This window comes from Homalodisca vitripennis, chromosome 1 (genome assembly GCF_021130785.1).
Source record: "Homalodisca vitripennis isolate AUS2020 chromosome 1, UT_GWSS_2.1, whole genome shotgun sequence".
Taxonomy (NCBI): domain Eukaryota; kingdom Metazoa; phylum Arthropoda; class Insecta; order Hemiptera; family Cicadellidae; genus Homalodisca; species Homalodisca vitripennis.
The window spans coordinates 194,525,078-194,551,752 of NC_060207.1; the positions used below are offsets into that span (position 1 = coordinate 194,525,078).

General features: G+C 34.1%; 1 protein-coding gene across 2 annotated transcripts in view; it reads right to left on the reverse strand.

Moving 5' to 3' along the window:
* LOC124352985 (nose resistant to fluoxetine protein 6-like) overlaps positions 1–26,675 on the reverse strand; it is a 54,943-nt gene that overhangs the window by 14,256 nt on the left and 14,012 nt on the right. For both annotated transcript variants that reach the window (XM_046802753.1, XM_046802754.1), the window contains exons 3-7: positions 9,980–10,114; positions 8,343–8,572; positions 7,307–7,512; positions 1,674–1,771; positions 1,359–1,552 (exon numbers count right to left, since the gene is read on the reverse strand). In XM_046802753.1, the coding sequence (XP_046658709.1) occupies positions 1,359–1,552; positions 1,674–1,771; positions 7,307–7,512; positions 8,343–8,572; positions 9,980–10,114 (863 nt within the window). The remainder of the gene's footprint in view (positions 1–1,358; positions 1,553–1,673; positions 1,772–7,306; positions 7,513–8,342; positions 8,573–9,979; positions 10,115–26,675) is intronic.

The window sequence follows — 26,675 nt, forward strand, 5'->3', positions numbered from 1 at the left end:
CTGATGCTGTCTCAGACTTCACTTCTGGAATCTGTAGTCCACGTCTGTCTGAAGAGATAGAAAAAAGTCAATAACGAAGAAGCTCAAAGTGAATCATTTCAACATCAGAGACACCTAGATTACAAATTCAAGTGTAATCTAGGTGAAGAAGTGTCCTCATTGTATCATTAGGTGCTCCCCTCCCACCATTACTACATTATTTGTAGAAAAACGTTGTTGCTCTGCCATGCTTTGGAATTGTGTCTAAAACTTCAAAGTTTACTAAATTGTGTACCTGATGAGACAATGAGAACGTCTCTTTAAATTGATTACACTTAAATTTGTGGCTAAGTGACTCTGATGTCTACACAATGTAAAAGGTTTGTTTTGAGCTTCTTCTTTTTTACAAAAAAATTTTTTGGATCTCTTCAAATGGAAGTGGACTCCAGATTCCATGAGTCAATCTGTACCAGTGTCAGATTTCAGACGCTGCACTAAGCGGAAGGTGGAGTGGAGCTGAACTTAACACTCCTACAGCATCAACCCTTCCCACCATAGATAGTTTATGAAAAAACTCAGTTGCTCCACCATGCTTTGGGATTGTGTCTAAAACAATCATAGTGCATTCAATTGTGCACCTGATGAGGCAATGAGAAGACACCTTTAAAAAAACTGCAAATCATACACAAAACAATGACTTTAATAATTTAACTATGGAAAACAAGCATACCAACTGTGGATTCTAAAACACAGAATTATAGTTAACTTAATTTTTATTTCTGATTTTTATGCTTTTTGGAAAAGGAATTTCCTTCCTTGTTACCTCACGAAGGAATTCCATCACTACCCATAGTTCTGTGACAGGTTATATTGTTGGCCTTCATATTGTTACTTGTTTATCGTAATTTGAAATACTGACGTTTCCACTTGCTTGTTGATTTCTGTAACTGAGCTTAAACTTTTAATTCGATTAACTTCATTATTATTTATGTTATAGGTAATGGTTTTCACCATGTAATGTTAGTACTATTATTATCTATTTAATAATCACTATGGTTTTCAGTTCAACAAAATCTCTTTATTAATTGATTTATTTATTTTAAGTTAATTAGTAATATTTTTTTAGTTTATTTTAGCATAATGGAATAGAAATACTAATAACTATTAGTTTGTGATTTTCTTGAAATATTAAAGTCTAAACATCAAGTTTAACATATTAATTGTGTTATTAATTTTTTTAAGAGAACTAATAATTCTCAAATTAGCATAATTAGAATCAGTCTGAATAATTAGAATCATGTCAGTTAGCATTTAATTAAATTATTATTGACAAACTTTAAACTAATGATTTGGTTACAAACAATTCATAGTAATAGAACCTGTGCAGTGTTGGTGCGGTTGGTGGCAGGCCAGAACATGTTGAAGATGGCGCGGTGGAGCACGTAGATGATAACAGAAAACACAAAACGGATCCCATGAAGACACAATATCTCATCCTTCTGGGTGTGAGTGTTCAACAGTTCCATAGTGTTTTTGCGAAATGAAAACGCCAACATCACTTTTTGGATAAAATCTTTAAAAAAAATTAGTTAATGAAAACTGGATGTAATATATATATATATATTTCTCTTACAATATAAATGTAAGTAGTAAGTAATTATAATCCCTCTCCCCTCCCCTAGAAAGAAACTTACTGTGATTTTTCTTCTGTGCGTTACCACATTTGTCAAGTTGTGAAAACTCATAGAACGTCCCAGCAACAGCAATGAGGAATACAGACAGTATGATGGACCTTAAAATTAACACAAGTACACATTTTAATAGTTATTGTGGCAAATTACTAGTAGGTACAATAGTTGGCGAGAGAAAAGAAGAGACCTGGCCCGTGCCGGCGCACAGCTGTGTACTAGTGTGTTGCCGCCCGGTAATTTCAGGCGCTTCGCCCCACAGCCAACCCTGCGAATTGTTTATCCTAGCAATGGAGCAGTGAAACAATAATGGAATTACGAAACAGGGCGCGGCAACATACTAGTAGTAACGCCTGCAAATTTCAGATAGGCCAGAATCCAGGTCTCTTCTTTTCTCTCGCCATCAGTACTGTGTGTCAACATACACATAATTATGATTATGTTAGACAATATTTTATAAAATACAAATATTTATTTAAAAATCTTTAATAGGTAGTATTTACAGACTGAACTGGACCATTAAATAATAATGCATATTCAATTGTAATTCTAAGATTTTTAGTAAAAAAAGAGTGTTATACACATAATGCAGCCACTGTGGGAAGGATTGATTCAATTTGAAAGCTGAGTTTAGCTTCAGTTCACCTTCCTCTTATTGCAGCATCTAGGATCTGTGCTGTCACAGACTTGACTCATGGAATCTGGAATCATGTTCATCTGAAGAGTTCAAAAAAAAGTCGGCGATGAAGAAGCTAGAGACCTAGACTACAAAAAGGTAGTTAGAATCCAAAATGTAATCTAGTAGAAGAGGTATTCTCATCGTCTCGTCAAGTGCACAATTGAATGCAGTACGATGGTTTAGACAAGGTCACTTAGCACAGTCTTTCTACCTGGTGAGTTTTCTACACATAACGTAGCTATGGCTGGGAAGGGTGAGGAATGGATTCAATGCCGACTTTTTTATCTCTTCAGATGAATATGACATCACATTACAGACGTTGCACTAAGAGGAAGGTGAACTAAAGCTAAACTCAAGAGTGTCATTGTTAGTTTTAACTACGGAATTTTATAAAACAGTTCAAGATTCAAATGCAGTTATCAAAATGAGTGTATAAGGAAGAGTAAAGTAATGCTGCATGAAGAGTAATTATATGCATAAACCTTTTCTACACATCAGTGGTGAATGAGGAGTAGTAAAACATAAGTATGAAACAGAACCTATTAACTGAGAAAATTTGGTTTAGTACCTAGAATGTAATCACAGTTCCTCACAAAAAGAAATCTTAAAGAAACTTGGTCCATAATCATTAGACCTAGATAACAAAGGAATGGGCTCAATCTCCCAATCCAACACCAACAGAGGCAGTGTTGTTTGACAAACATATTTGGGGATATGGTTGTATAGGCAGCATTCACGTCATATCAGGTTTATGTTTCAGAAGAATGGTGTACTTACAATGAATTTTTATGTAGGGGGAAGCATTTACACACGGAGTGTGGGTCTCCCTTGCAAAATTGTGATCTGTATGGACCACACCCACTAAATCCCCTATGGGTCACGAGGATTAGGGTTGGAACCCTATCGGGTAACTTAATACCCGGGCCGTGTCCTTTGCGTCCGTTTAGAGACTGCGTTACTTTTACAGAAGCCTACAGGACAACCAGGCATCTAAGTTCACGTTTTGCACAAGGGACAGTACAGACGTTAACGTTAGTTAATGAGCATCATTCATCAAGCGTCCTCGCTTGGCAACATCTAATAATCAATGGTGTTAGCCGAAACTTCACCAATAATAGGAGCTAGCATTCTTCTAGTCTGGGCGAAGCCTGCACATGAACAAAGTATGATGGTAGTCATTATATCCTCCTCCAGACAGTGCAGACACGGAGATGGTCTGAATTTCCTCTTATGATGAAAGTGGCCGTGTCTTGTCAGGAACTGACATTGGTAGAAGTGAGCCAGCGTAACCACGGTCCATCCAACAGCTAAGGTGTCTAATGAGACAAACAGTCTAATGATCGATAGAACCATTCTCCCAATTCCTATACCAAAATCCGAGACTAAATTCTGTTGATTACAACAGTACCAACCCTTTTTTCTGCCCTACTCGGTGGCTTCACGAGAGATGGTCTTCCTCTCAACGGCGACCGGGTCGAAAGAATTCATTGCGGTCACTATCATTACCTTCAATCCGGAGATAGTACTGGAGGCCCAGTCGGCTCTAGGTGGTTCTCTTCTTTGTACCGTAAGCAAACAAGCGCTTTCTGTAATGTTTTTCCTCATTGCACCCACCCAAATCTCTGCGCTGTACAGGAGAATTGAGTGTTCAAAAGATGGTATCTATCTTACTCGATCTAGGAGCTCAAACGTTTCCCACAATCGTGCTGTAAAAACTTGACGATTTTCGACGCCCCGTCACACACATCTACACTCTGAGCAGCAAAGAAGACGGTTGGGGTCTGACCAATAGTAGTGCTGTGCATTTTAGGTGTTACCATATCGCCTTGCACCTGACAAAAACGATCTCGTTATGGTTTTATTTTCGTTATAAACTTTATCCGCTTGTTTCATGCATTTCCCTTTCGCTTTTTTAGTTCCCTTAAGTATAAGTGAAATATGTTATAATATACGTGATAAAAGACACAGCATATTATGTCATTGCTTTGATTTATTTTAGACTGTACACTTTTTTTTCTTTAACATGCTATTGTCGGTAGAAATAAAATGAAAATATTTAGTTTGAATCAGTGTCTTACGCTGATTAGCAAGGACACATTTTAGACAAAAAATTAAGAGGTCGATTAATTACCTGACTTTTATTGGAGAAGATGTCTTATAGTAAACAATGTATTAAATATTAATACTAATTACATTCACATTTTGTTTGCAGTTAAATGATTTTGTTACCAAAACATACGCCTTTTCCTACTCCTTTTTCTATATATCATCTGATTAAGAACACCATTCATATTTTTTGGAGCTTCAAGGTTAGTGTTTGTCCGGTGATTGGACAGTTTGACAACACAGCATATCTCTGGTTGGTTGAGGATAAGTGGCCACGCCTTCAACTGTCTTCTCTGCTGCACTCTCGTTTAGTGTGTTCCCAGTACCGAAGCCGGCAACACACCCAGATACTTTGCAGTTGTTTTCCTCTAAGCCTCAATGTTCCTCACGTGCATGGCGACCAATGAGGAAGTTGTCCGTCGAGTGAGCATGAAGCGCGGTCTTGGCGCTCAAGTCCCTGACTCGTCATCCAGTGATTGACTTGAATTGATTGATTGTTTCAGGCATGACAGGCCGATGCCGGAATCCTCGCACTAACGACCGCGGCTACATCGTGTCATCGGCATAATCTGCGAGGAAGACATCGTGGGGTATTTCGAGACGAAGCAAGCTGTCATGCGAATGTAACTGAGAGCTTTCAATCAATTAATTTTTTTAATTGCTGAAATAGGGTCTAGGATTTTTGTAATGTTAAAATTGATTTAATCCTTCTTACTGAGTAATCGTATAGCCTAAGCACTAAATGTATATTTTCTCAAAAGCAGATAGCATAATTATTTCCCACATAACAAACATTAATAACAAATGTTAATGCTTCGTGAAAATAAAACAAAAATATAAATAAAATTTACATTTATTTTTACTAAACAGTACCGCGTTTGGTACTTAACCTGACTTAAAAAATATACTCATCCTGTGATTATACTGTTTAGCAGTAATAATGGTAATATTTCAATTATCAACATTGCAAACCACCTTTCGATCTCGCGCGCTCATTCAAAAACTGTTAAGAAATGTTAAGGAAAGATACACAAATAGTTAAAATATAAAAATGTGTTTTCAAAGGTGTTTGAATTTTGTCATAATAGTTAGTTAGCTTTTAGAAGTTAGTAAAAACCTAGTAAACGTGGATATGCGGCTACCATTTGAATGAAAAATTAGCTGAGTAATGCAAAACATAAACAGAACCGTATTTTATAAAATCACAATTTTATTATGTTTTACATCGATATTTTGAAACAAATATTTTTGAAAAATGTGTTCATCATAATATTTATTTAGACTAGAGCTAACTATGTAAAATTTTAATATCCGGACATATGGCCTCCTGTTTTGGCATAAAACTGTGCATAAAACTTACGACAAAACTTAGAATAGATTCTCTGACTGTGACTTAGAAACTATAATTGTGTTTCTATTTTATAGCACTATTTCACTACACGGGTTTCCCATTGTATGTTATGACACTTTATTTGACTCAATTTGCATAACTTAAAATGAATATTATTGCTGTTTTAATTTTTTATTCCGTTGAATTTTATTTGGTTTTGCTATTTAAACACTGTTTAAAAACTTTTGTTACCAGTGGTTACTGCAATCCGTACTGAGGAATTTGATTTTAAAAAAAAATATACGTAACATCCATATGAGGATTATGTGGGGAAAGTAGTGTGCGTTAAAGCTATTTCTGTGCGGCGTTTTGTAGATAGCGCTACCATACTAAATCTTTTGTTTACAGTTGCATTCTATTTGAATCTTGCAGTTATGAACTAATTTGGTTAGACATATAATTTTATTTATTTTATCTTTGAATCCTAGATATTTATTATTATTGTCTGAGTTTACTCACTATAACATATTGAATATTTTCCTGTAATGCATTTATCATCATCGTGTCTTTCGTTTGACGCTAGATAGCTAGACACCACAAAGTTGCAAGTGATAACAGTACCCAGCAGGGATCACTTCTGGCTGGTTTATACCTTCCAGTTGAACCTACCACTTGGCACAGCAAAAACCTATGTGTCACTTAAATCTGATCAACCTTATGGATGTCGAGGGGCGGCACATCACTAACCGCAAATGTCGAGATTCTGGGATGCAAGGGTAGTTCGATAAGTCTAGTCTACTGCGGGAGATGACTGTTAGAGTTGGTGGTTCCCTAAGTATCAGATGTTCTTGCTAGCCTCAATAAAGGTGTTTGCACCTCATGGCTGCTTTGACTGGAGAGGCTGGTTCGGAGCTGGACTCCCCTTCTTTTTTTTTGGGGGGGGGGGTGGACATGACTTTGAGATTAGGGCCCTAATTCTTCCTCGTGGATCTCGATAAGAGGCGGCCCCTACCCCCTAACCTTGCCCATCCTGAATACCCTGTCACTCAGGAAGCAGCGCTAAGATTCTTGTAGGACTAAGTGCAATTTATAAGCTTCTTGCCCTAAGAGAACAAATAAATGATAACAGGGTTTAGTATTGAATCATCACTGGGCTACTATTTTCTCACAGACTGTTTCATAATTAAAGGTAAGGCTTACTATTGGATTGCACCACTTGGTAACCAATTAAGTATTCTCTGGGCTATTAAGTGTGGGCTATTTTGGATATATTCTTAGTTGATTAAGCTGGGCAACTTATATTTTTTCACCGTAGTTAAAGAAAAAGACTGTATAGTCAAAATTCCAACTCACAATAGGGTTTTAAAATGTATAATTATGACCTGATTAAGGATTTGAAGTGTTTTAGATGATCAGCTTTACTTCATTTATATATTTTATAACTACATTGCAACACCAACTACAACCTAACCTAACGTTCTTTGGAAAATATCCTATTCCGCATTTAAAATGATCAGGACTCACAAAGTGATAAAAGCGCCACCCTGTAAGAGCTTCCTAGGACGGTAGACCTCACAAGAGTCCTGATCCACCTCCACGTGGATGTCGAGTGTGAGATTGTGGCTGTGGAGGGCAGCAGTGAGTGCCATGGCGACGTCAGAGGAGGAGCAGCCGGAGGGTACGCAGACTCCCCACGACACAGTGGAGAATGTTGGCAAAATTGTGGCCTTCTGTAGAACGTATATCACCATTATTGTTTAATTTATACGCAGGTAAAAACATTAACAAACAAATCATTATATAGACTACTCTATAAAATAAATAATTCAAGTATCAGGCCCAATACTACTTTTGAATACGGTCATTACAGTATAGCGGTATTACGAATTTGTTTTTCACAGGTTCTTTTCTTACCACAAGTTACACCATTCGACATTTAATTAATACAGCGAATTAAATAAATCCCAGTTCCCGGACAATGGTGTGATGAAATCACCAATTAAGAGCCAGCTGTAGTGGGAATGGCCTTGAGTTTTTCTCCATAAAAACAATGTTAAAGTTTTACGCCCTTATTTTTGAGCGTAGCGTCATAACGCGTAAATGTAGAAGATGACTCATTTTAAAGATGTAAGTAATATGATCCACAAGCTTTTAAATTTTTGTTGTAAAGTGTGTACGAGTGTTTACATTTTAATATTCAAAAAATAAAAACAAAGAAGTTTGAGATTTTTTTTCTTAATAACGTCTAAAATTATCAAAATACTCAAAATACATATCTCATGATTGTAATTCAGGACAGGCTAGATAATTATTTTTCGGTGTGGAAAAAAATCTTATGATTCGAACAGTGGTTCTAGGAGTCATAACCTGAGACCAACGAATTATACTAACTGAGTCATCAAACACATTGACATTTTTAACGGTCATTGTAGTTATTTGTGCACGTCAAGCAAACGTTTGGTCACTCCATTTTAATTAAACATTCATAAATGCCAGTAGTCATTGCAAAAAATGACACAAAACTAGATATTAAAAAAATATTCTTTCGTAGCTCACTCACATCCCCAAAGCTGCTGGGCATAGCCTGGTATGACTGTGCCAGGTCTAAGACGGTGGCCAGGTTGGGGTCATCTCCAGAGTTCCGCAGCTCTACGAAGATCAAGGCTAGACAGTACTGTCCAGAGATTCCCAGCTGGTCGTGTCGTACCGACAGGCACTGGTCGTAGTCTCCGAACTGGTTGATGTTCCCATTCAATATCCCTGAACCAAGCTTGGCCGAGGCATCGTATACTGCACGTAAGAGTCTATATTATAAATGACTGTTTTTTAAAGTACATACTTTCCATTATTCTCACTTAGGAATCCATAAAGTAGTGGTTTCATCCTCGATCTGTTGATCAAATTAATTGTTTGCCCTTATTAATTCTTTATTCACACAATAGTATTTTTTCAAAAGTGGGGGACAGAAAGAAATTTGTATATTTGTGTAACTTACGTGAGTATCAAAATTACACACTTACACAAATTACAATCCCACTAATATTATAAATGCGAAAGTTTGAATGTTTGGATTTTTTGATGTTTGGAGGATTGTCCTCGATTCACGCTGAAACTGCTACACGGATTGTGCTGAAATTTGGAACAGTTATAGCTTTTGGTCTGAATTAACATTTAGAGTGCTTTTTACCACCCATAGCACATTCATTTCACCAAATAAAGTCGAATTCAAATTGAAAAACATTCGAAAAACGTTTGTTTACATTCGAATGTTATGATAAGAACGAAACGTAATAACGTTTCATAATTCAAATTAAACTGGCACTAAACAGATGTTGAAAGCTATAATTCGAAAAACTTTCTGAAACATCTGTTTACATTGCTAATGAAAATAAACATAGAATGGCGGGCGACTTATTATGCCAAAACACCGGGGGTGAATTTAAACGACCAGAACAGACCCATATTGACCGCAGAAACTTTTTAGTTGTACGATACACTTTCGTCATTGGGATAAAAAGGCTAACTCTTATTGTTACTGAAGCCATCGAAGAACTTCAATAAATTATCATGGAATGTGGGAGAGAAATACTAATCTTATAAAAACTGTTTCACTTTACAACTTCAGGACCCCAAACCTCTGTTCTTTAAACTTAAATCTAAATTGGATCAGGAGATTGGAATAGCTTTGAGTGACTATAGATTATCTCTCGACTGTTTATTATGTCATAGAAAAAGAGTACATAGATATATTGTCCAGTTTTTCAACAGAAAATTGCGTGCGAAGCCGCGGGTAACTGCTAGTTAAGAATATCTCTTTCGCCCATAAAATCTACTTAAACTTCGACTCGCATATCTTTAACATTAAACCTATAACTGTCATTGAAAAAAATGCATCAAAAGAGTTCGCATCTTATTGTAAGGCCCATTTCAAGGGTGTGGCCTCATAGTGCTACAGCTCATAGCGCCACATCAATTTTGTGGCGCTGTGAGCATGGATGCGAACAATTTGGTTGATCAATATGAATCGTTAGCGAGAAATCTTTCAAAACTTTACAGTTAAAATAAGGTATCTTAAAATGGTTAAGGGTTTGGTTTTGTTCATGCGAACACAACTGTGATGGTCATCAGAGTATGGAGCAAGTGCCTCTCAATGCATCAATGTGAAATTAGAATGAGAAAATAGTTTTGAAATCTTACTCTTGACTGCCCACGTGTCCAGACGAGCCAAATGGTCCAGAAGAGCCTTAGCCTCGGTCCTACATGTCTCACTGAGGCCTGAGGTCACCAGGTGAGGCAAAACGTCCACATCTATTGTCCACTTGGCCTCGGTTCCTGTGACAGAAAATATACTTACAGTGGCCTCCCTCTTATCCGGCTATCTCAAGACTGGAAGCCCTACTGGATATCGATTTGGTCGGATGAACCGATGGGCTCTAAAACATTAGAAAACACACATAACCTACAACTATATTTGTAAAATCGACGAACATCGACAGACCACGAAAACTGTAGACAAACTAAAAAAAGATAATTCGAGACTGTACATGAATGAAGCAAAAGCATTCACTTTGCATCATTTCCGTATAAGTTATTGAGATTATTCGAAACATCGCCGTCGTTTATTTCCGACCGATCATGACCGGTTAAAAAGTTGCCGATTAAAAGGGCGCAAATGTTTTGAACATACAGACCGGTTAAAGCGTTGGCCGGTTAAGAGGAAGAATACTACAGTTTTATACAACCATAAACCTGTTAATGTTGTGGTCGCAAGATTTAATTCATATATGCGTCAAATATCCATTACTGTAGGCTATATTTAATTTTGAACTAATATAAACTTTATTACAGTTTAAAATTTGACAAAACATTAACAAGTAGAATTGATGTACTGAAAAGTCTCACATCCTCTTGTGATATAAAAATATTAATATCAATATATTATGCACTATTAGGACTGCAAATTACATGGCAATTAGGAAAAAGTGAATAATTTCAAAGTAAAAGACATCTTTCTATTACAAAATATATAAGTAAGAACCATATTAAATGATCAAACAGAGAATCACTTAGCAGATGATTGCGTAATGAATTTCTAAAACTTCGAACGTTTCCTAGTATTTACTTATCATAAGTAATATTTGTTTAAAAACTTATATCATTAAGCTATTTTAATTTTTTTAATCAAAATTGAGTCACGTGACAAATATGTACAAAAACAATATTTACACACAGGAAAAACATTATATACAATAAATTAATATATTACATAAAAAGAGTCACTAGCATAGCATTTATATACAAGCAAATACTATCCTTTCCTAATAAAAAATTACTCGTTCAGTGTAAAAATAATTTAAAAATAAATAAAACCTCCAAACATTATTTGAGAAATATTAATTTTAACCATCAACAACATAAAATAGTTTATAATAAGTTATTAACTATTTTAAATTTTGCTAATCACATAGACTACGTTGTTATTTGTTCCGGCAAAGAAAACACTTAGTGCAAAAATACTAAGACAAGAATAAATTACAATGCCCATAAATACACTGTCTGACATATTTTCATACTCAACATTGGTGTCGAAAATGCAATTTAATCGGACGAGAAGTGCTTATAGGCCCACACTTACAAAGCCTACGAAATCGTGTACGAAGCCACGCGTAACAGTACAAATTTTAACAATAATAATTAAAAACACATTCATAAACTAACAATAGACTTATGATACCACTTCATACCTTATACCACCTAGACCTTTCATAACTTAAAATTTTTTAAACTATACAAACAAAATAGAGTGTTAATAACAGGGCCGTGCGCAGAATTTTATTTAGGGGGGGGGGTTCTATACTTATTTTATGAAAATAAAAAGAAGAAGAAACTTAAATAAGTAATAGATTAAAAATTAATACGTATGGAAAAATGAGTTTATTATAAAATTGTAAAACTACATACTTTTAATACATTTGTAACTCATTCTTTAAACAAAGTAAAAACTTTTTCAAATAAAAACATAGCCTATGTGATCTACTCTTTCAATAAGTTGATGCGTCGAGGTACAGAAAAAAATTCATCTAATACTGAGTTCACATCTACTTCAATGTCTCGATGAATGTTCAGTGATGCCAATCCGTTCAATCGATTTTCACTCATGGTAGAACGCAAATAATTTGACTGAGCGCTGCACGCTCCGTCGCTCTATCGCTCTGGTCCGCGCATGCGCGCTCCGTTTTTGGTCCCGCGCGGTGCGGCTTCATAGCACCTAATCTTTTAGCACCTAATCTCATACCACCTACAGAAAAAAGTCGTCATTTAGGTGCTGTGATATTAGGCGCTATAAGTTTAGGTACTGTGCAACGATCCACGGTTCGTTTAGGTGCCGTTGAGACTGTTTCAAGTTTCAGTGTCACAGCACCTCTCGCTTTGTTCCAAAGGTGCGGCTTCATAGCACCTAATCTTTTAGCACCTAATCTCATACCACCTACAGAAAAAAGTCGTCATTTAGGTGCTGTGATATTAGGCGCTATAAGTTTAGGTACTGTGCAACGATCCACGGTTTCGTTTAGGTGCCGTGAGACTGTTTCAAGTTTCAGTGTCACAGCACCTCTCGCTTTGTTCCAAAGGGGCCTTGGTGGGGACAGAGGGGATGGAGGAGAATCCAACCTTGCCCCTCACCCCGCTCCAGACGACCCGCCATTACTGTCCTCTACAGCAGGGCGAGCAGTCGACAGCACAAGGCGAGGCGACACGAGATAGACAATTGTATCCTCGCACAAGAGAAGGGTCCGTACGCATGGCGTGCGGCGGTTGTTGATTACAACTAATAATGGCAAAAAAAATTATTTACCTTGAATTTGAATGAATGTTTAGGCCAAACCGCAAATCTTGCACATAATCCAATAATGTAAATTATTTGTTCATCTAATTTCATTGTGTTTTACATTTTTATATAAGTTTTTATCGTCATTGGAATTAAATGTGTTCAAATCGTATATTCCGTGCACTGAAAAACTGGTAATAATTTGCATTCAAATCTATATAAAAATAGGCAAAGCCTTAAATCATTCATCACTTATTCTGCAATTTCCCTACGTCAGACAAAGTAAATATTTTATACACGTAAGTATCATGACTTACATAAAAAGCAAATTTTTTGGATTAAAATGTAACATCCATAGGGAATTTCAACCATTAGAAGAACTATAGTTTAGCTTTTTAACCTCCCAATGTTCTATAACAGTGAAATTTGACTCACGAGTTTTATACTTTCAGCCGAAAAATCTAGCTATTTCATGCCAAACTGCTAGATAAGTGTTATAATGAATACAAGTACTATACATATATGATGTTTTTGTGAACCAAATACGAGATTACTTAAAATAACCCGAACGATGTTAGAAGCATTGAAAGACTCGACAGAGTGTAACATAAGTGGTAGCGCACAGACGATTCTTCTTTATCTTAAAATCAATAGAGTTCTTATTTAGACCAATAAGAGCATATGTACCAAGTTTGAAGTCACTAGGGCCTTTATAATATGAGTTATCGTACAGACGGACGCACAACAAACCATTTCAATAAAGCCTTTCGATTCTTCATAAAGCGTTAATAAATAGGCGGTTCTTTACATTGCATTAAAAAAATATATTTATTTTACAATTACTATATAAACTTATAAGTCAAACTGCAATTTGTATAATACATTCCATAAAATAACGAAACTAACCTGAGCTTTTTATAGTAAAAAAGTCAAACTGTACAAAAATGGATTATATTAGTTTTTTAATATTTAACTCAATGGTGTTTCTCCGTGTTATCAAGATGTTTGTTCTCAATGTAAAACAAATCTACACTTCGTTTGTGCTGATATTTTAGAAAGCACATGGAATCGCATGGGACAAGCACGTCGTGAATCATGGAAGTGTAAGAACTGCTGCTCAGGTAAGAGTAAATAGCAAAAATAAACAATTACTAAGGACATTTTGGCCAAATTGCAAGAAGAAGTTTTGTCAAAATGGAGGATACCGTTTAAGGCTCAATTTGAAAAAATATGATATTACTTTTAAGAAACAAAATGGGTGAATTTAAGGAGCCCATACAATGTTTTTCTATTTATTTTTGCTTATAAATTTTGTAATGCTTATAATTACATTTTTTGTACATATTGTTAATGCTGCTTTATTCTAAGTAATATTATAATAATCTCGTGGTATACCATTTATTAGATTTACACTGCTTTTTGGCTAGTTTATGAATTTAGTTTTAAGTGAAGACAATGTTATGGAAATATGAATTAGACAATGAACACTAAGATAACTTTATTGTAATTATGATTCAACTGAACTCCCGCACGCGCGGCTTGAGGTGCACTGGGAGGTAAATTGTATTTTTAGATAATAAAGAAGATTGAACTTTAACTTGAACTTGAAAAATTGATTTAAGAATATTATTTTAATATTTTATTAAAAAGTGCATATTGTTGTCTATCAATGGCATGAGTATACATTTTAAAAAGGTGAAGATGTCTAAATTCTTTCCATCTGGCTTATGGGCTTATATGAAATAATATCCATAGTATGATTACAAATAAGACCTACATATTACACATAACAATGAATCACAACATATTCTTATTTCGACAAATTTTTTTAGTAATCCGTTGAAATGTTAAGAAATGTTATAATAAGAGGTGGATCAAAATAGTTTGCCTGGAATATTTTACAATTTGAAAACTATTCTAACATTGTTTCATAAGCGAATTTTAACTGAGTATTTAAAAGTTGTTGACACTCAGTTCATGTTCGTAAAACAGGCAGAAACATTTTTAAAATAAATTAAATTTCAGAACGGGGCTTGATCAGTAGATACGTAGACAGCAAAATTTTTTTATATATATACTTAATATATATACATACTTATATGTATATACTTATATATATATATATATTATATTATATATTTATATAAACTAGCAGTTTACCCGCGGCTTCGCACGCAATCTTCTGTTGAAAAACTGTACAATAGATCTATGTATTCTTTTTCTATAACATAATAAACAGTCTAGAGATAATCGATAGTCACTCAAAGCTATTCCAATCTCCTGATCCCAATTTAGATTTAAGTTTAAAGAAACAGATATTTGGGATCCTGAAGTCATAAAGTGAAACAGTTTTTATAAGATTAGTATTTCCCTCCCACATTCCATGTTAATTTATTGACGTTCTTCGATGGCTTCAGTAACAATAAGAGTTAGCCTTTTTATCCCAATGACGAAAGTGTATCGTACAAGTCAAAAATTGCTGCGGTCAATATGGGTCTGTTCTGGTCGTTTAAATTCACCCCCGGTCTAATCTATTTATAGTTCCACAATTGATTTATGCTGTTGCGCTAACCAAAACAATGGTCTCATATGTTGGTTTCGGAATCTAACTTAGATTAAATTTTGATGATTAAGTGATTTTGATATTTTTACCGATCGCTAAATATGTATTAGGGGTATATGCTTCAAGTATTAGGGCAATATTATCTCCATTTGCTTTTCAATAACAATAGTAAAAAAGGCCATACACAATGTTAAAGGAACTAACCAGATTAGATTACGTTAAGTGCAAAACATTCACAGCTTTTATACATTAAGGCAGTTGTTATAAACAGCGTATAAATAGCATTTCTATTGTATTAGATGGATTATTGATCATTGGCGCAATCTAAATTTAAAATTAAATAACTTCGTATTTGCAATCTACATTACACTACTGATTAAGCACTTTTACAATAATTCAATATTTACTCAAATCTAAATGTAAACACATGTTTCTGCCTCTTTGATAAACTTCAGCTGAAAGTGTTAACAGCTACTCTAAGTGTTAATTCAGACCAAAAGCTATACTTGGTTTCCAAATTTCAGCACAATCCGTATAGCAGTTTCAGCGTGATTCGAGGACAAACATCTTAACGGTCTAAACATACAAACATCCAAACATCCAAAATATCCCAAACATTCAAACTTTTGCATTTATAATATTAGTGGGATATATATCTTATTACAGATTGCGCCAGTAACGCACTTATAAGAGCGTGTCTTGTTTTGGCTGTTCAAAGAAAATAACAACTTGTTATGAGTCTTTATTAAAAATTATTAATCAGCTGCTATCTCTTGAATTTTGGTGTATTGGCGCGAATATCTCTCTTAGTAATGATTGCATAACAAATTTAAATTAATGTTTAAATTACATTGTCAAAGCTGAACATTCATAGATTAAAAAGACCATGTTAAACAAGTCGTGAATCTTAAAAAGAGGATGAGGACTATTAGAACATTACTTGAAAAAACTGAGAACAAGTATACAGTAAGGCTTCAGAAGACTCATATAACATGACATACAGTGCAAGACGACAACATCAAAACGTATATTAACACTTTTGTTGCTGGTATATACTGAGTGAGATCGACTACTCTCAGTCCTCCCACTGCGTCGTAAGAAGTTTGCCGAAGTCTACTTGTAGACTGATTGTTGTTAAAAATTAATCTTCCTGATTTTTGAGGATCAAAGTTATTAATTGTTTAGGACGCAATCTCAATACCTCTTAAAATGTTCCATATGATACTATTAATAACATATCCATTTCATTGTAATCTATTTATACAGGATGTATTACATAGGAAAGAAATAAAATTTTTATAATATAGAACAAAAATAGGCTTTCAATCTCGGTTTTTTATTGTATATAAAAAATTATAATTATCAGAAATAAACTCTAATTATTATCTGGCTCACTTGCCTACATAACGGGCATTGGAGATTAAACCTGGCAACCATGCAGTGTGTCTCAGCACTCAGTGCACTGGCACAAGGAAATACCACATGTGTAGACCTTTGAATCAGGCACACTGCACAGTTACGAGGCACGCAGCAGGAGTGCCTCGTGAAAAAAATACAACCAAATATTGCAATTTGTCTTCTGAGTAAATTATAAAATGCCTATTTTGTTTTTTGTTCAATCTGCAATGCTCAATAACAATATTATATTCATTTTCTGCTATTATAATTATGCAAGTTGCTATTCAAAATTAATGATGACATGTTTTTTGTAATATACAATACTGAGTCAAAATATATAAATTTATAAAAAGTTTTCCACCAAAGCTTAATAAAAAGTGATTCACAGTGTTCTAGTGGTTGTGATTTTGTTATTATTCTGATAGCTTTGTTTTTTCAGGATAATGATTTTCATTAATTTTAGCGCTATTACCCAATAATATTAGGCCATACCTTGTTATTGATTAAAAATATGCATAGTATGCAGATTTAAAATATTTTTCAGTAACACAATTTATAATACGTCTAAGTAAAAAAAATTACTCTACCAAAATATACCTAGAAATTTAGCACAAGAAAAGAAATAATTTGGTGTGTCAATTGTAGGGTTTTTGTCGTAAAGTAAAACAAAATGTTTTGAGTTTTGACTTCATTTAGTAAAGATCCATTTGATTTAAACCACACTGAGGCTTTTCTCAACTGATTCACTGACAAGAACTTTGTAGTTTGTCAAAGTTTGTATGGATATTCTAAAGAGTTGTGTCGTTAGCAAAGAGATTTTAAACCTAATAACGGTAGGAAATTAATTTATATATAATAAAAACATAATAGGGCCCAGGACTGACCCTTAGGTACAAACAATCCCGATCACCAAATTGTTGGATCGATTTCCATTAATAGAAACAAACTTTTCGCCTGCGGTTAGATAAATAGTCTTTAAAGAACTCTTTAAAGCCGGATTCCCATTAATACCGTAATAGTTAAGTTTTAAGGCCTGCTAAGTCAAAATATGTTACCTGAGCAAAGGCTTTTAATCTCAAAAGTGTTTAGGACCTCCTTAATTAGTGAATAAATTGCATCAATGGTGTATTTACCTCTTCTATTGTAATAAATTTAGATTGATATTATTTTCCAGATACGCAAAAGGTTCATCATGTAAAACAGTTTCTATTATTACAGGACAGGTAAAATTTATACTGGGCAATAGCTCTCAGGGAAACTCCTAGACCCTTTCATAAGAATCGGGCAGATATACATATAGTTTAATGGGTTCAAAAACGTATGGTAAATTTCTTAAAATATATTGTTAGATTTGTTATAAATGTCTTTGCTTTCTGAGTTTTTAACTCTTTTGGCAGCTTTTAATGACCTCATCAATTGAGACTTCTACAAAGATAAATGTTTTTTTTTTCAAAATATGGTAATTTCTTATTAAGTTCATTCTATTAAACATGAGGCTTTTTGATACTACCCTTTATATGGTGTTAACCCGAATTGATAAAACAAATGGTTTAAGTTACCTAGAGTGATATTTTATTGAATAATGTCGATTGAGATGCTAAATGTTTGTATTTTCGTTTATCTGCACCGAAAACGCCTTATATTGGCGTTAAAAAACCTTTTCCCCAGGCCTTATATTGGTTACTGCTATTTTATATTTTTGCGACATTGTGAGTTCGCATCTTCTACGGACTTTTTATAACATTTCTAGAGATTTAAATAGTTAAACACGAAGCCTGTCACTAGTAGAAAGTTTTGTCGATTTCTCCAAAAACAAAAATTTCTTTCATTTGGTCCAGTTCCCCACTATACCAATAATTTTGATTTCGATCTTTAGGTCTCACTAACTGTGGAACGTTGTTTTTTAACTGTAGAGTAAAATGTTTATTTATGAACTGAAATGGAGAAATATGCATGAACGAGTTTTTGGGTAGAGAATACTCTTCCATTACTAAGTACGACATTCCAATCATGTGAAAACAAATGGCTTGTCAGATCATCAATAGAGGATTATGAAAAAATTAAAATAAAATGTTTCACTTGTACTTTTGGATTTAGCAAGGTTTTAGATGTTTCAGACAAAGTATTCTTTTGAATATTTAAAATAAGCCCATTACGATCCGAGAAAGAAAAATAAAGATGTTGCATGAAATAACCTGATCTAGGCAGACTAAAAAACATTATCAAGACAATGGGCTCTCCCCAGTTTACAAAGGAAGTTTACAAGGAAGTAAGGAAGGGAAGTTTACAAAGCAAAACGTAGTTTTTTATAGCGGGTACAACTTCCATGAAAACGAGTAATCTAGGTTTATCTTCTTTAAACATACGTTGTATAACCAATTTATATGACGAGAAGTGTGTGTGTGTGTGTGTGTGTGTGTGTGTGTGTGTGTGCGTGCGTGCGTGCGTGCGTGAAATTTAAACTTTTTTTCGGATAGCGGGAAGATGAAAAATAATAATATACTTTTTCTAGGGTTTGCAATTTTTATATTTCATTCGCTATGGTAGTTAATCTTCATATAGACGCTATTGATTTTCTGTGAAAGTTATGAGGCATGTGTGTGCCACATTTTATGTACATAGGACATAAGGAAGGTCTTCTAAGAATTCCAAGTCCATTTCTACCCCTATGGGTGGATTATATTAATGAAAGATGTAGTTATTGCTATGTATAATACACTGTATAATTCAAAATAAATATTTAAAGCACCTATGAGCAAAAGATATAAGGCAGAAATTACAGGATGGTTTACTAGAAAGGAGTCACTTTAGTTCAGACATGAAAAAAATTGAACTTCTAGTGACAGTCAAGCTCCACGCGATTGAACTAATATGGGCTTAAATTAATTTACATATCGCATAAAAATAATAAGTCGCTCACTATTAATTATATCACAAAATTTGTAAAGAAGCTTTGGGAAAAGACTACGCCTGATTGTTGGATGAAAGTTGTAGAGAATAAAAAAATAGTTATTGATAACGCTTGAACCAATGAATGATTGCTGGGGAGGCTGTAGAGAGACTACTAATATTTTGACTGAGGGACAGAAATTCGTCGGAAGACTGTGTCAGTGAACATGAGGTAAACAGTGAAAATATAACACCGATAACAAAGACGATGGTGATAGGATTATGGAAGGTATTCGGCCGCTTCGCTTTGAGGAATATTAATTTCCCTCAAATTATCTGTTAGTGAATTTACAAATATAAGTTTAATTAAATATTTGTTTTGGGTAAATGGATAATTTAATCGCCTTTCCTTAGATTAATATATTTACCAGAATCATACAAGCCTAATTTAAACATTTTCCTGTTGTGGTTTGTGTGAAAATAAAACTGTCGATATTTTATCTTGTGAATTTTGGCATACGGGGCAAGTTGGTATGTGTGTTCATTAAGCCATAATGTAGTAAGGTTCCGGCACAGTTACTGTGTACCTCGCTTGTTCTGCACCCTCACTCATAAGTAAAGACTATTAGTAATAAGCATTGCGTGATTTATAAATAAATACAAGTCTACTGAGTTTTCCCAAAAAACTTGTTTACGCCTTTAATTATTAACTTAGAACTCTGAATTATCAGTATGTCGTTCTTTAAGAGACATACAACAAATTATATTATATTTTTTAACTGTAATTATTTTTGAATTAGGAGGAGTTAAATTGGAGAAAGCTTAAATTTAAAAGAAAACTGTGTTTTTCTTCATATTTTTGATTATCACAATCAATAAACATATCTAAAATATCTCAATTTCGCTATATATAGATTAATACTTACCTAAGCCGTCAAACGTTTTCAGATGTAATAAAGGGGTATATTTTAATGTGGTAGACGTTTTAAGTGAGATGTTTAGTGTGTGTGAGAGAGGTCGCCGGGGATCCGGTAAAAATACATAATATGTCATAATATAAATTCCTAAACGAAAACGTCCACCGGCTTCAATTCTCTTCCGGCGAGCGCGTTTATGCAACCCGCACAGCACGTGTCAATAACCAACTCAGAGCTCTCCCCTAACCACGCGACTCAACGGACGGTTCGCCTACTGGCCACGGATAGTGGTGGCGGCCTACCCCTCCGGCGATCCCCACCACTCCCCTTTTAGGTGGTGTGATATTAGGTGCTATAAAACTCCAGCACGATCTTTAGGTTGCCGTGCGACTCTCGGGCATTTCCTTAGGTGCTGTGAGATTAGGTACTATAATATTAGGTGCTATGAGAATCGGTGCTATTAGACGGTTAAATTTTAGGTGCTGTGAGATTAGGTGCTATTAGATTAGGTGCTGTGAACCCCCACGCGCCACCAATGTCCGTGGCCAGTGGGCGACCGTCCGTTGAGTCGCGTGGTTAGGGGAGAGTTCTGAGTTGGTTATTGACACGTGCTGTGCGGGTTGCATTAACGCGCTCGCCGGAAGAATTGAAGGCGGTGGACGTTTCGTTTAGGAATTTATATTATGACATATTATGTTATTTTTACCGGATCCGGCGACCTCTCTCACACACACTAAACATCTCACTTAAAACGTCTACCACATTAAAATATACCCCTTTATTACATCTGAAAAAGTTTTGACGGCTTAGGTAGTATTAATCTATATATTATAGCGAAAGTGAGATATTTTAGATAAGTTTATTGATTGTGATAATCAAAAAAAATGAAGTAAAACACAGTTTTCTTTTAAATTTAAGCTTTCTCCAATTTAACCCCTCCTAATTCAAAAATAATTACAGTTAAAAATATAATATATCATTTGTTGTAGTAATGTCTCTTAAAGAACGACATACTGATAATTCAGAGTTCTAAGTTAATAATTAAAAGTCGTAACAAGTTTTTTTGGGAAACTCATTAGACTTTTATTTATTTATAAATCACGCAATGCTTATTACTAATAGTCTTTACTTATGAGTGAGGGTGCAGAACAAGCGAGGTACACAGTAACACTGTGCCGGAACCTTAATACATTATGGCTTAATGAAACACACATACCAACTTGCCCCGTGTGCCAAAAATCACAAAATAAAATATCGACAGTTTTATTTTCACACAAACCACAACAGGAAAATGTGTAAATTAGGCTTGTATGATTCTGCTAAATATATTAATTTAAGGAAAGGCAATTAAATTATCCATTTACCCAAAACAAACATTTAATTAAATTTATATGTGTAAATTCACTAATAGATAATTTGAGGGAAATTAATATTCCTCAAAGCGAAGCGGCCGAATACCTTCCATAATCCTATCACCATCGTCTTTGTTATCGGTGTTATATTTTCACTGTTTACCTCATGTTCACTGACACAGTCTTCCGACGAATTTCTGTCCCTCAGTCAAAATATTAGTAGTCTCTCTACAGCCTCCCCATCAATCATTCATTGGTTCAAGCGTTATCTATAACTATTTTTTGTATTCTCTACAACTTTCATCCAACAATCAGGCGTAGTCTTTTCCAAAGCTTCTTTACAAATTTTGTGATAGAATTAATAGTGAACGACTTATTATTTTTTGCGATATGTAAATTAATTTAAGCCCATATTAGTTCATTCAATCGCGTGTGGAGCTTGGCTGTCACTAGAAATTCAACTTTTTCATGTCAGAACTAAAGTGACTCCTTTCTAGTAAACCATCCTGTAATTTATGCCTTATATCTTTTGCTCATAGGTGCTTTAAATATTTATTTTGAATTATACAGTGTATTATACATAGCTAATAACTACATCTTTCATTAATATAATCCACCCATAGGGGTAGAAATGGACTTGGAATTCTTAGAAGACCTTCCCTATGTCCTATGTACATAAAATGTGGCACACACATGCCTCATAACTTTCACAGAAAATCAATAGCGTCTTTATAAAGATTAACTACCATAGCGACTGAAATATAAAATTTCAAACCCTAGAAAAAGTATATTATTATTTTTTCATCTTCCCGCTATCCGAAAAAGTTTAAATTTCACACACACACACACACCACACACACACACACACACACACACACACACACACCACACACACACAGAGTTCTCGTCATATAAATTGATTATACAACGTATGTTAAAGAAGATAAACCTAGATTACTCGTTTTCATGGAAGTAGTACCCGCTATAAAAACTACGTTTTGCTTTGTAAACTCTCCTTACTTGTAAACTTCCTTTGTAAACTCGGGGAGCCCATTGTCTTGATAATGTTTTTTAGTCTGCCTAGATCAGGTTATTTCATGCAACATCTTTATTTTTCTTTCTCGGATCGTAATGGGCTTATTTTAAATAGTCAAAGAATACTTTGTCTGAAACATCTAAAACCTTGCTAAATCCTAAAGTACATGTGACACATTTTATTTTAATTTTTCCAGAATCCTCTATTGATGATCTGACAAACCATTTGGTTTTTACATGATTGGAATGTCGTACTTAGTAATGGAAGAGTATTCTCTACCTAAAAACTCGTTCATGCATATTTCTCCATTTCAGTTCATAAATAAACATTTTACTCTACAGTGAAAAAACAACGTTCCACAGTTAGTGAGATTAAAGGTCGAAATCAAAATTATTGGTATAGTGGGAAACTGGACCAAATTAAAGAAATTTTTGTTTTTGGAGAAATCGACAAAACTTTCTACTAGTGACAGGCTTCGTGTTAACTATTTAAATCTCTAGAAATGTTTATAAAAAGTCCGTAGAAGATGCGAACTCACAATGTCGCAAAAATATAAAAATAGCAGTAATCAATATAAGGCCTGGGGAGAGGTTTTTAACGCCAATATAAGGCGTTTTTCGGTGCAGATAAACGAAAATACAAACATTTAGAATCTCAATCGACATTATCAATAAATATCACTCCAGGTAACTTAAACCATTTGTTTTATCAATTCGGTTAACACCAAATAAAGGGTAGTATCAAAAAGCCTCATGTTAATAGAATGAACTTAATAAGAAATTACCATATTTTGAAAGAAAAACATTTATCTTTGTAGAAGTCTCAATTGATGAGGTCATTAAAGCTGTCAAAAGAGTTAAAAACTCAGAACGCAAAGACATTTATAACAAATCTAACAATATATTTTAACGAATTTACCATACGTTTTTGAACCCATTAACTATATGTATATCTGCCCGATTCTTAAGAAAGGGTCTTAGGAGTTTCCCCTGAGAGCTATTGCCCAGTATAAATTTTACCTGTCCTGTAATAATAGAAACTGTTTTACATGATGAACCTTTTGCGTATCTGGAAAATAACATCAATCTAAATTTATTACAATAGCAAGAGGTAAATACACCATTGATGCAATTTATTCACTAATTAAGGAGGTCCTAAACACTTTTGAGATTAAAGCCTTTGCTCAGGTAACATATTTTGACTTAGCAGGCCTTAAAACTTAACTATTACGGTATTAATGGGAATCCGGCTTTAAAGAGTTCTTTAAAGACTATTTATCTAACCGCAGGCGAAAAAGTTTGTTTCTATTAATGGAAATCGGTCCAACAATTTGGTGATCGGGATTGTTGTACCTAAGGGTCAGTCCTGGGCCCTATTATGTTTTTTATTATATATAAATTAATTTCCTACCGTTGTTAGGTTAAAATCTCTTTTATATGCTAACGACACAACTCTTTAGAATATCCATTCAAACTTTGACAAACTACAATTTCTTGTCATTGAATCAGTTAAGAAAGCCTCAGTGTTGTTTAGATCAAATGGATCTTTACTAAATGAAGTCAAAACTCAAAACATTTTGTTTACTTTACGACAAACCCCTACAATTGACACACCAAATTATTTCTTTTTCTTGTGCTAAATTTCTAGGAATATTTTGGTAGAGTAATTTTTTTACTTAGACGTATTATAAATTGTATTACTGAAAAAACATTTTAAATCTGCATGCTAATGCCTATTTTTAATCAATAACAAGGTATGGCCTAATATTATTGGGTAATAGCGCTAAAATTAATGAAATCATTATCCTGAAAAACAAAGCTATCAGAATAATAACAAAATCACAACCACTAGAACACTGTGATCCACTTTTTATTAAGCTTTGGGTGGAAACTTTTATAAATTTATAATATTTTTGACTCAGTATTGTATATTACAAAAAAACATGTCATCATTAATTTTGACTAGCAACTTGCATAATTATAATAGCAGAAATAAATATAATATTGTTATTGAGGCATTGCAGATTAAACAAAAAACAAAATAGTTATAATTACTCAGAAGACAAATTTGCAATATTTTGCTGTATTTTTCACGAGGCACTCCTGCTGCGTGCCTCGTAACTGTGCAGTGTGCCTGATTCAAAGGTCTACACATGTGGTCTTTCCTTGTGCCTTGTGCCAGTGCACTGAGTGCTGAGACACACTGCATGGTTGCCAGGTTAATATCCTATGCCCGTTATGTAGGCAAGTGAGCCAGGCAATAATTAGAGTTTATTTCTGATAATTATAATTTTTTATATACAATAAAAAACCGAGATTGAAAGCCTATTTTTGTTCTATATTATAACATTTTATTTCTTTCCTATGTAATACATCCTGTATAAATAGTTTACAATGAAATGGATATGTTATTAATAGTATCATATGGAACATTTTAAGAGGTATTGAGATTGCGTCCTAAACAATTAATAAACTTTGATCCTAAAAAAATCAGGAAGATTAATTTTAACAACAATTCAGTCTACAAGTAGACTGCGGCAAACTTCTTACGACGCAGTGGGAGGACTGAGAGTAGTCGATCTCACTCAGTATATACCAGCAACAAAAGTGTTAATATACGTTTTGATGTTGTCGTCTTGCACTGTATGTCATGTTATATGGGTCTTCTGAAGCCTTACTGTATACTTGTTCTCAGTTTTTTCAAGTAATGTTCTAATAGTCCTCATCCTCTTTTTAAGATTCACGACTTGTTTAACATGGTCTCATACATTCAATTTTTAATCTATGAATTTTCAGCTTTGACAATGTAATTTAAACATTAATTTAAATTTGTTATGCAATCATTACTAAGAGAGATATTCGCGCCAATACACCAAAATCCAGAGATAGCAGGCTGATTAATAATTTTTTATAAAGACTCATAACAAGTTGTTATTTTCTTTGAACAGCCAAAACAAGACACGCTCTTATAAGTGCGTTACTGGCGCAATCTGTAATAAGATATATATCCCACTAATATTATAAATGCGAAAGTTTGAATGTTTGGATATTTGGATGTTTGTATGTTTAGATGTTAAGATGTTTGTCCTCGAATCACGCTGAAAATGCTATAGACTACGGATTGTGCTGAAATTTGGAACCGGTATAGCTTTTGGTCTGAATTAACACTTAGAGTAGCTGTTAACACTTTCAGCTGAAGTTTATCAAAGATTCAGATAACATGTGTTTACATTTTTAGATTTGAGTAAATATTGAATTATTTTAAAGTGCTTAATCAGTAGTGTAATGTAGATTGCAAATTCGAAGTTATTTAATTTTAAATTTAGATTGCGCCAATGATCAATAATCCATCTAATACAATAGAAATGCTATTTATACGCTGTTATAACAACTGCCTTAATGTATAAAGCTGTGAATGTTTGCACATAACGTAATCTAATCTGGTTAGTTCCTTTTAACATTGTGTATGGCCTTTTTACTATTGTTATTGAAAAAGCAAATGGAGATAATATTGCCCTAATACTTGAAGCATATACCCCTAATACATATTTAGCGATCGGTTAAAAATATCAAAATCACTTAATCATCAAAATTTAACCTAAGTTAGATTCCGAAACCAACATATGAGACCATTGTTTTGGTTAGCGCAACAGCATAAATCAATTGGTGGAACTATAAATAGATTAGACCGGGGGTGAATTTAAACGACCAGAACAGACCCATATTGACCGCAGCAATTTTTGAGTTGTACGATACACACTTTCGTCATTGGGATAAAAAGGCTAACTCTTATTGTTACTGAAGCCATCGAAGAACGTCAATAAATTAACATGGAATGTGGTAGGGAAATACTAATCTTATAAAAACTGTTTCGCTTTACGACTTCAGGGATCCCAAATCTCTGTTCTTTAAA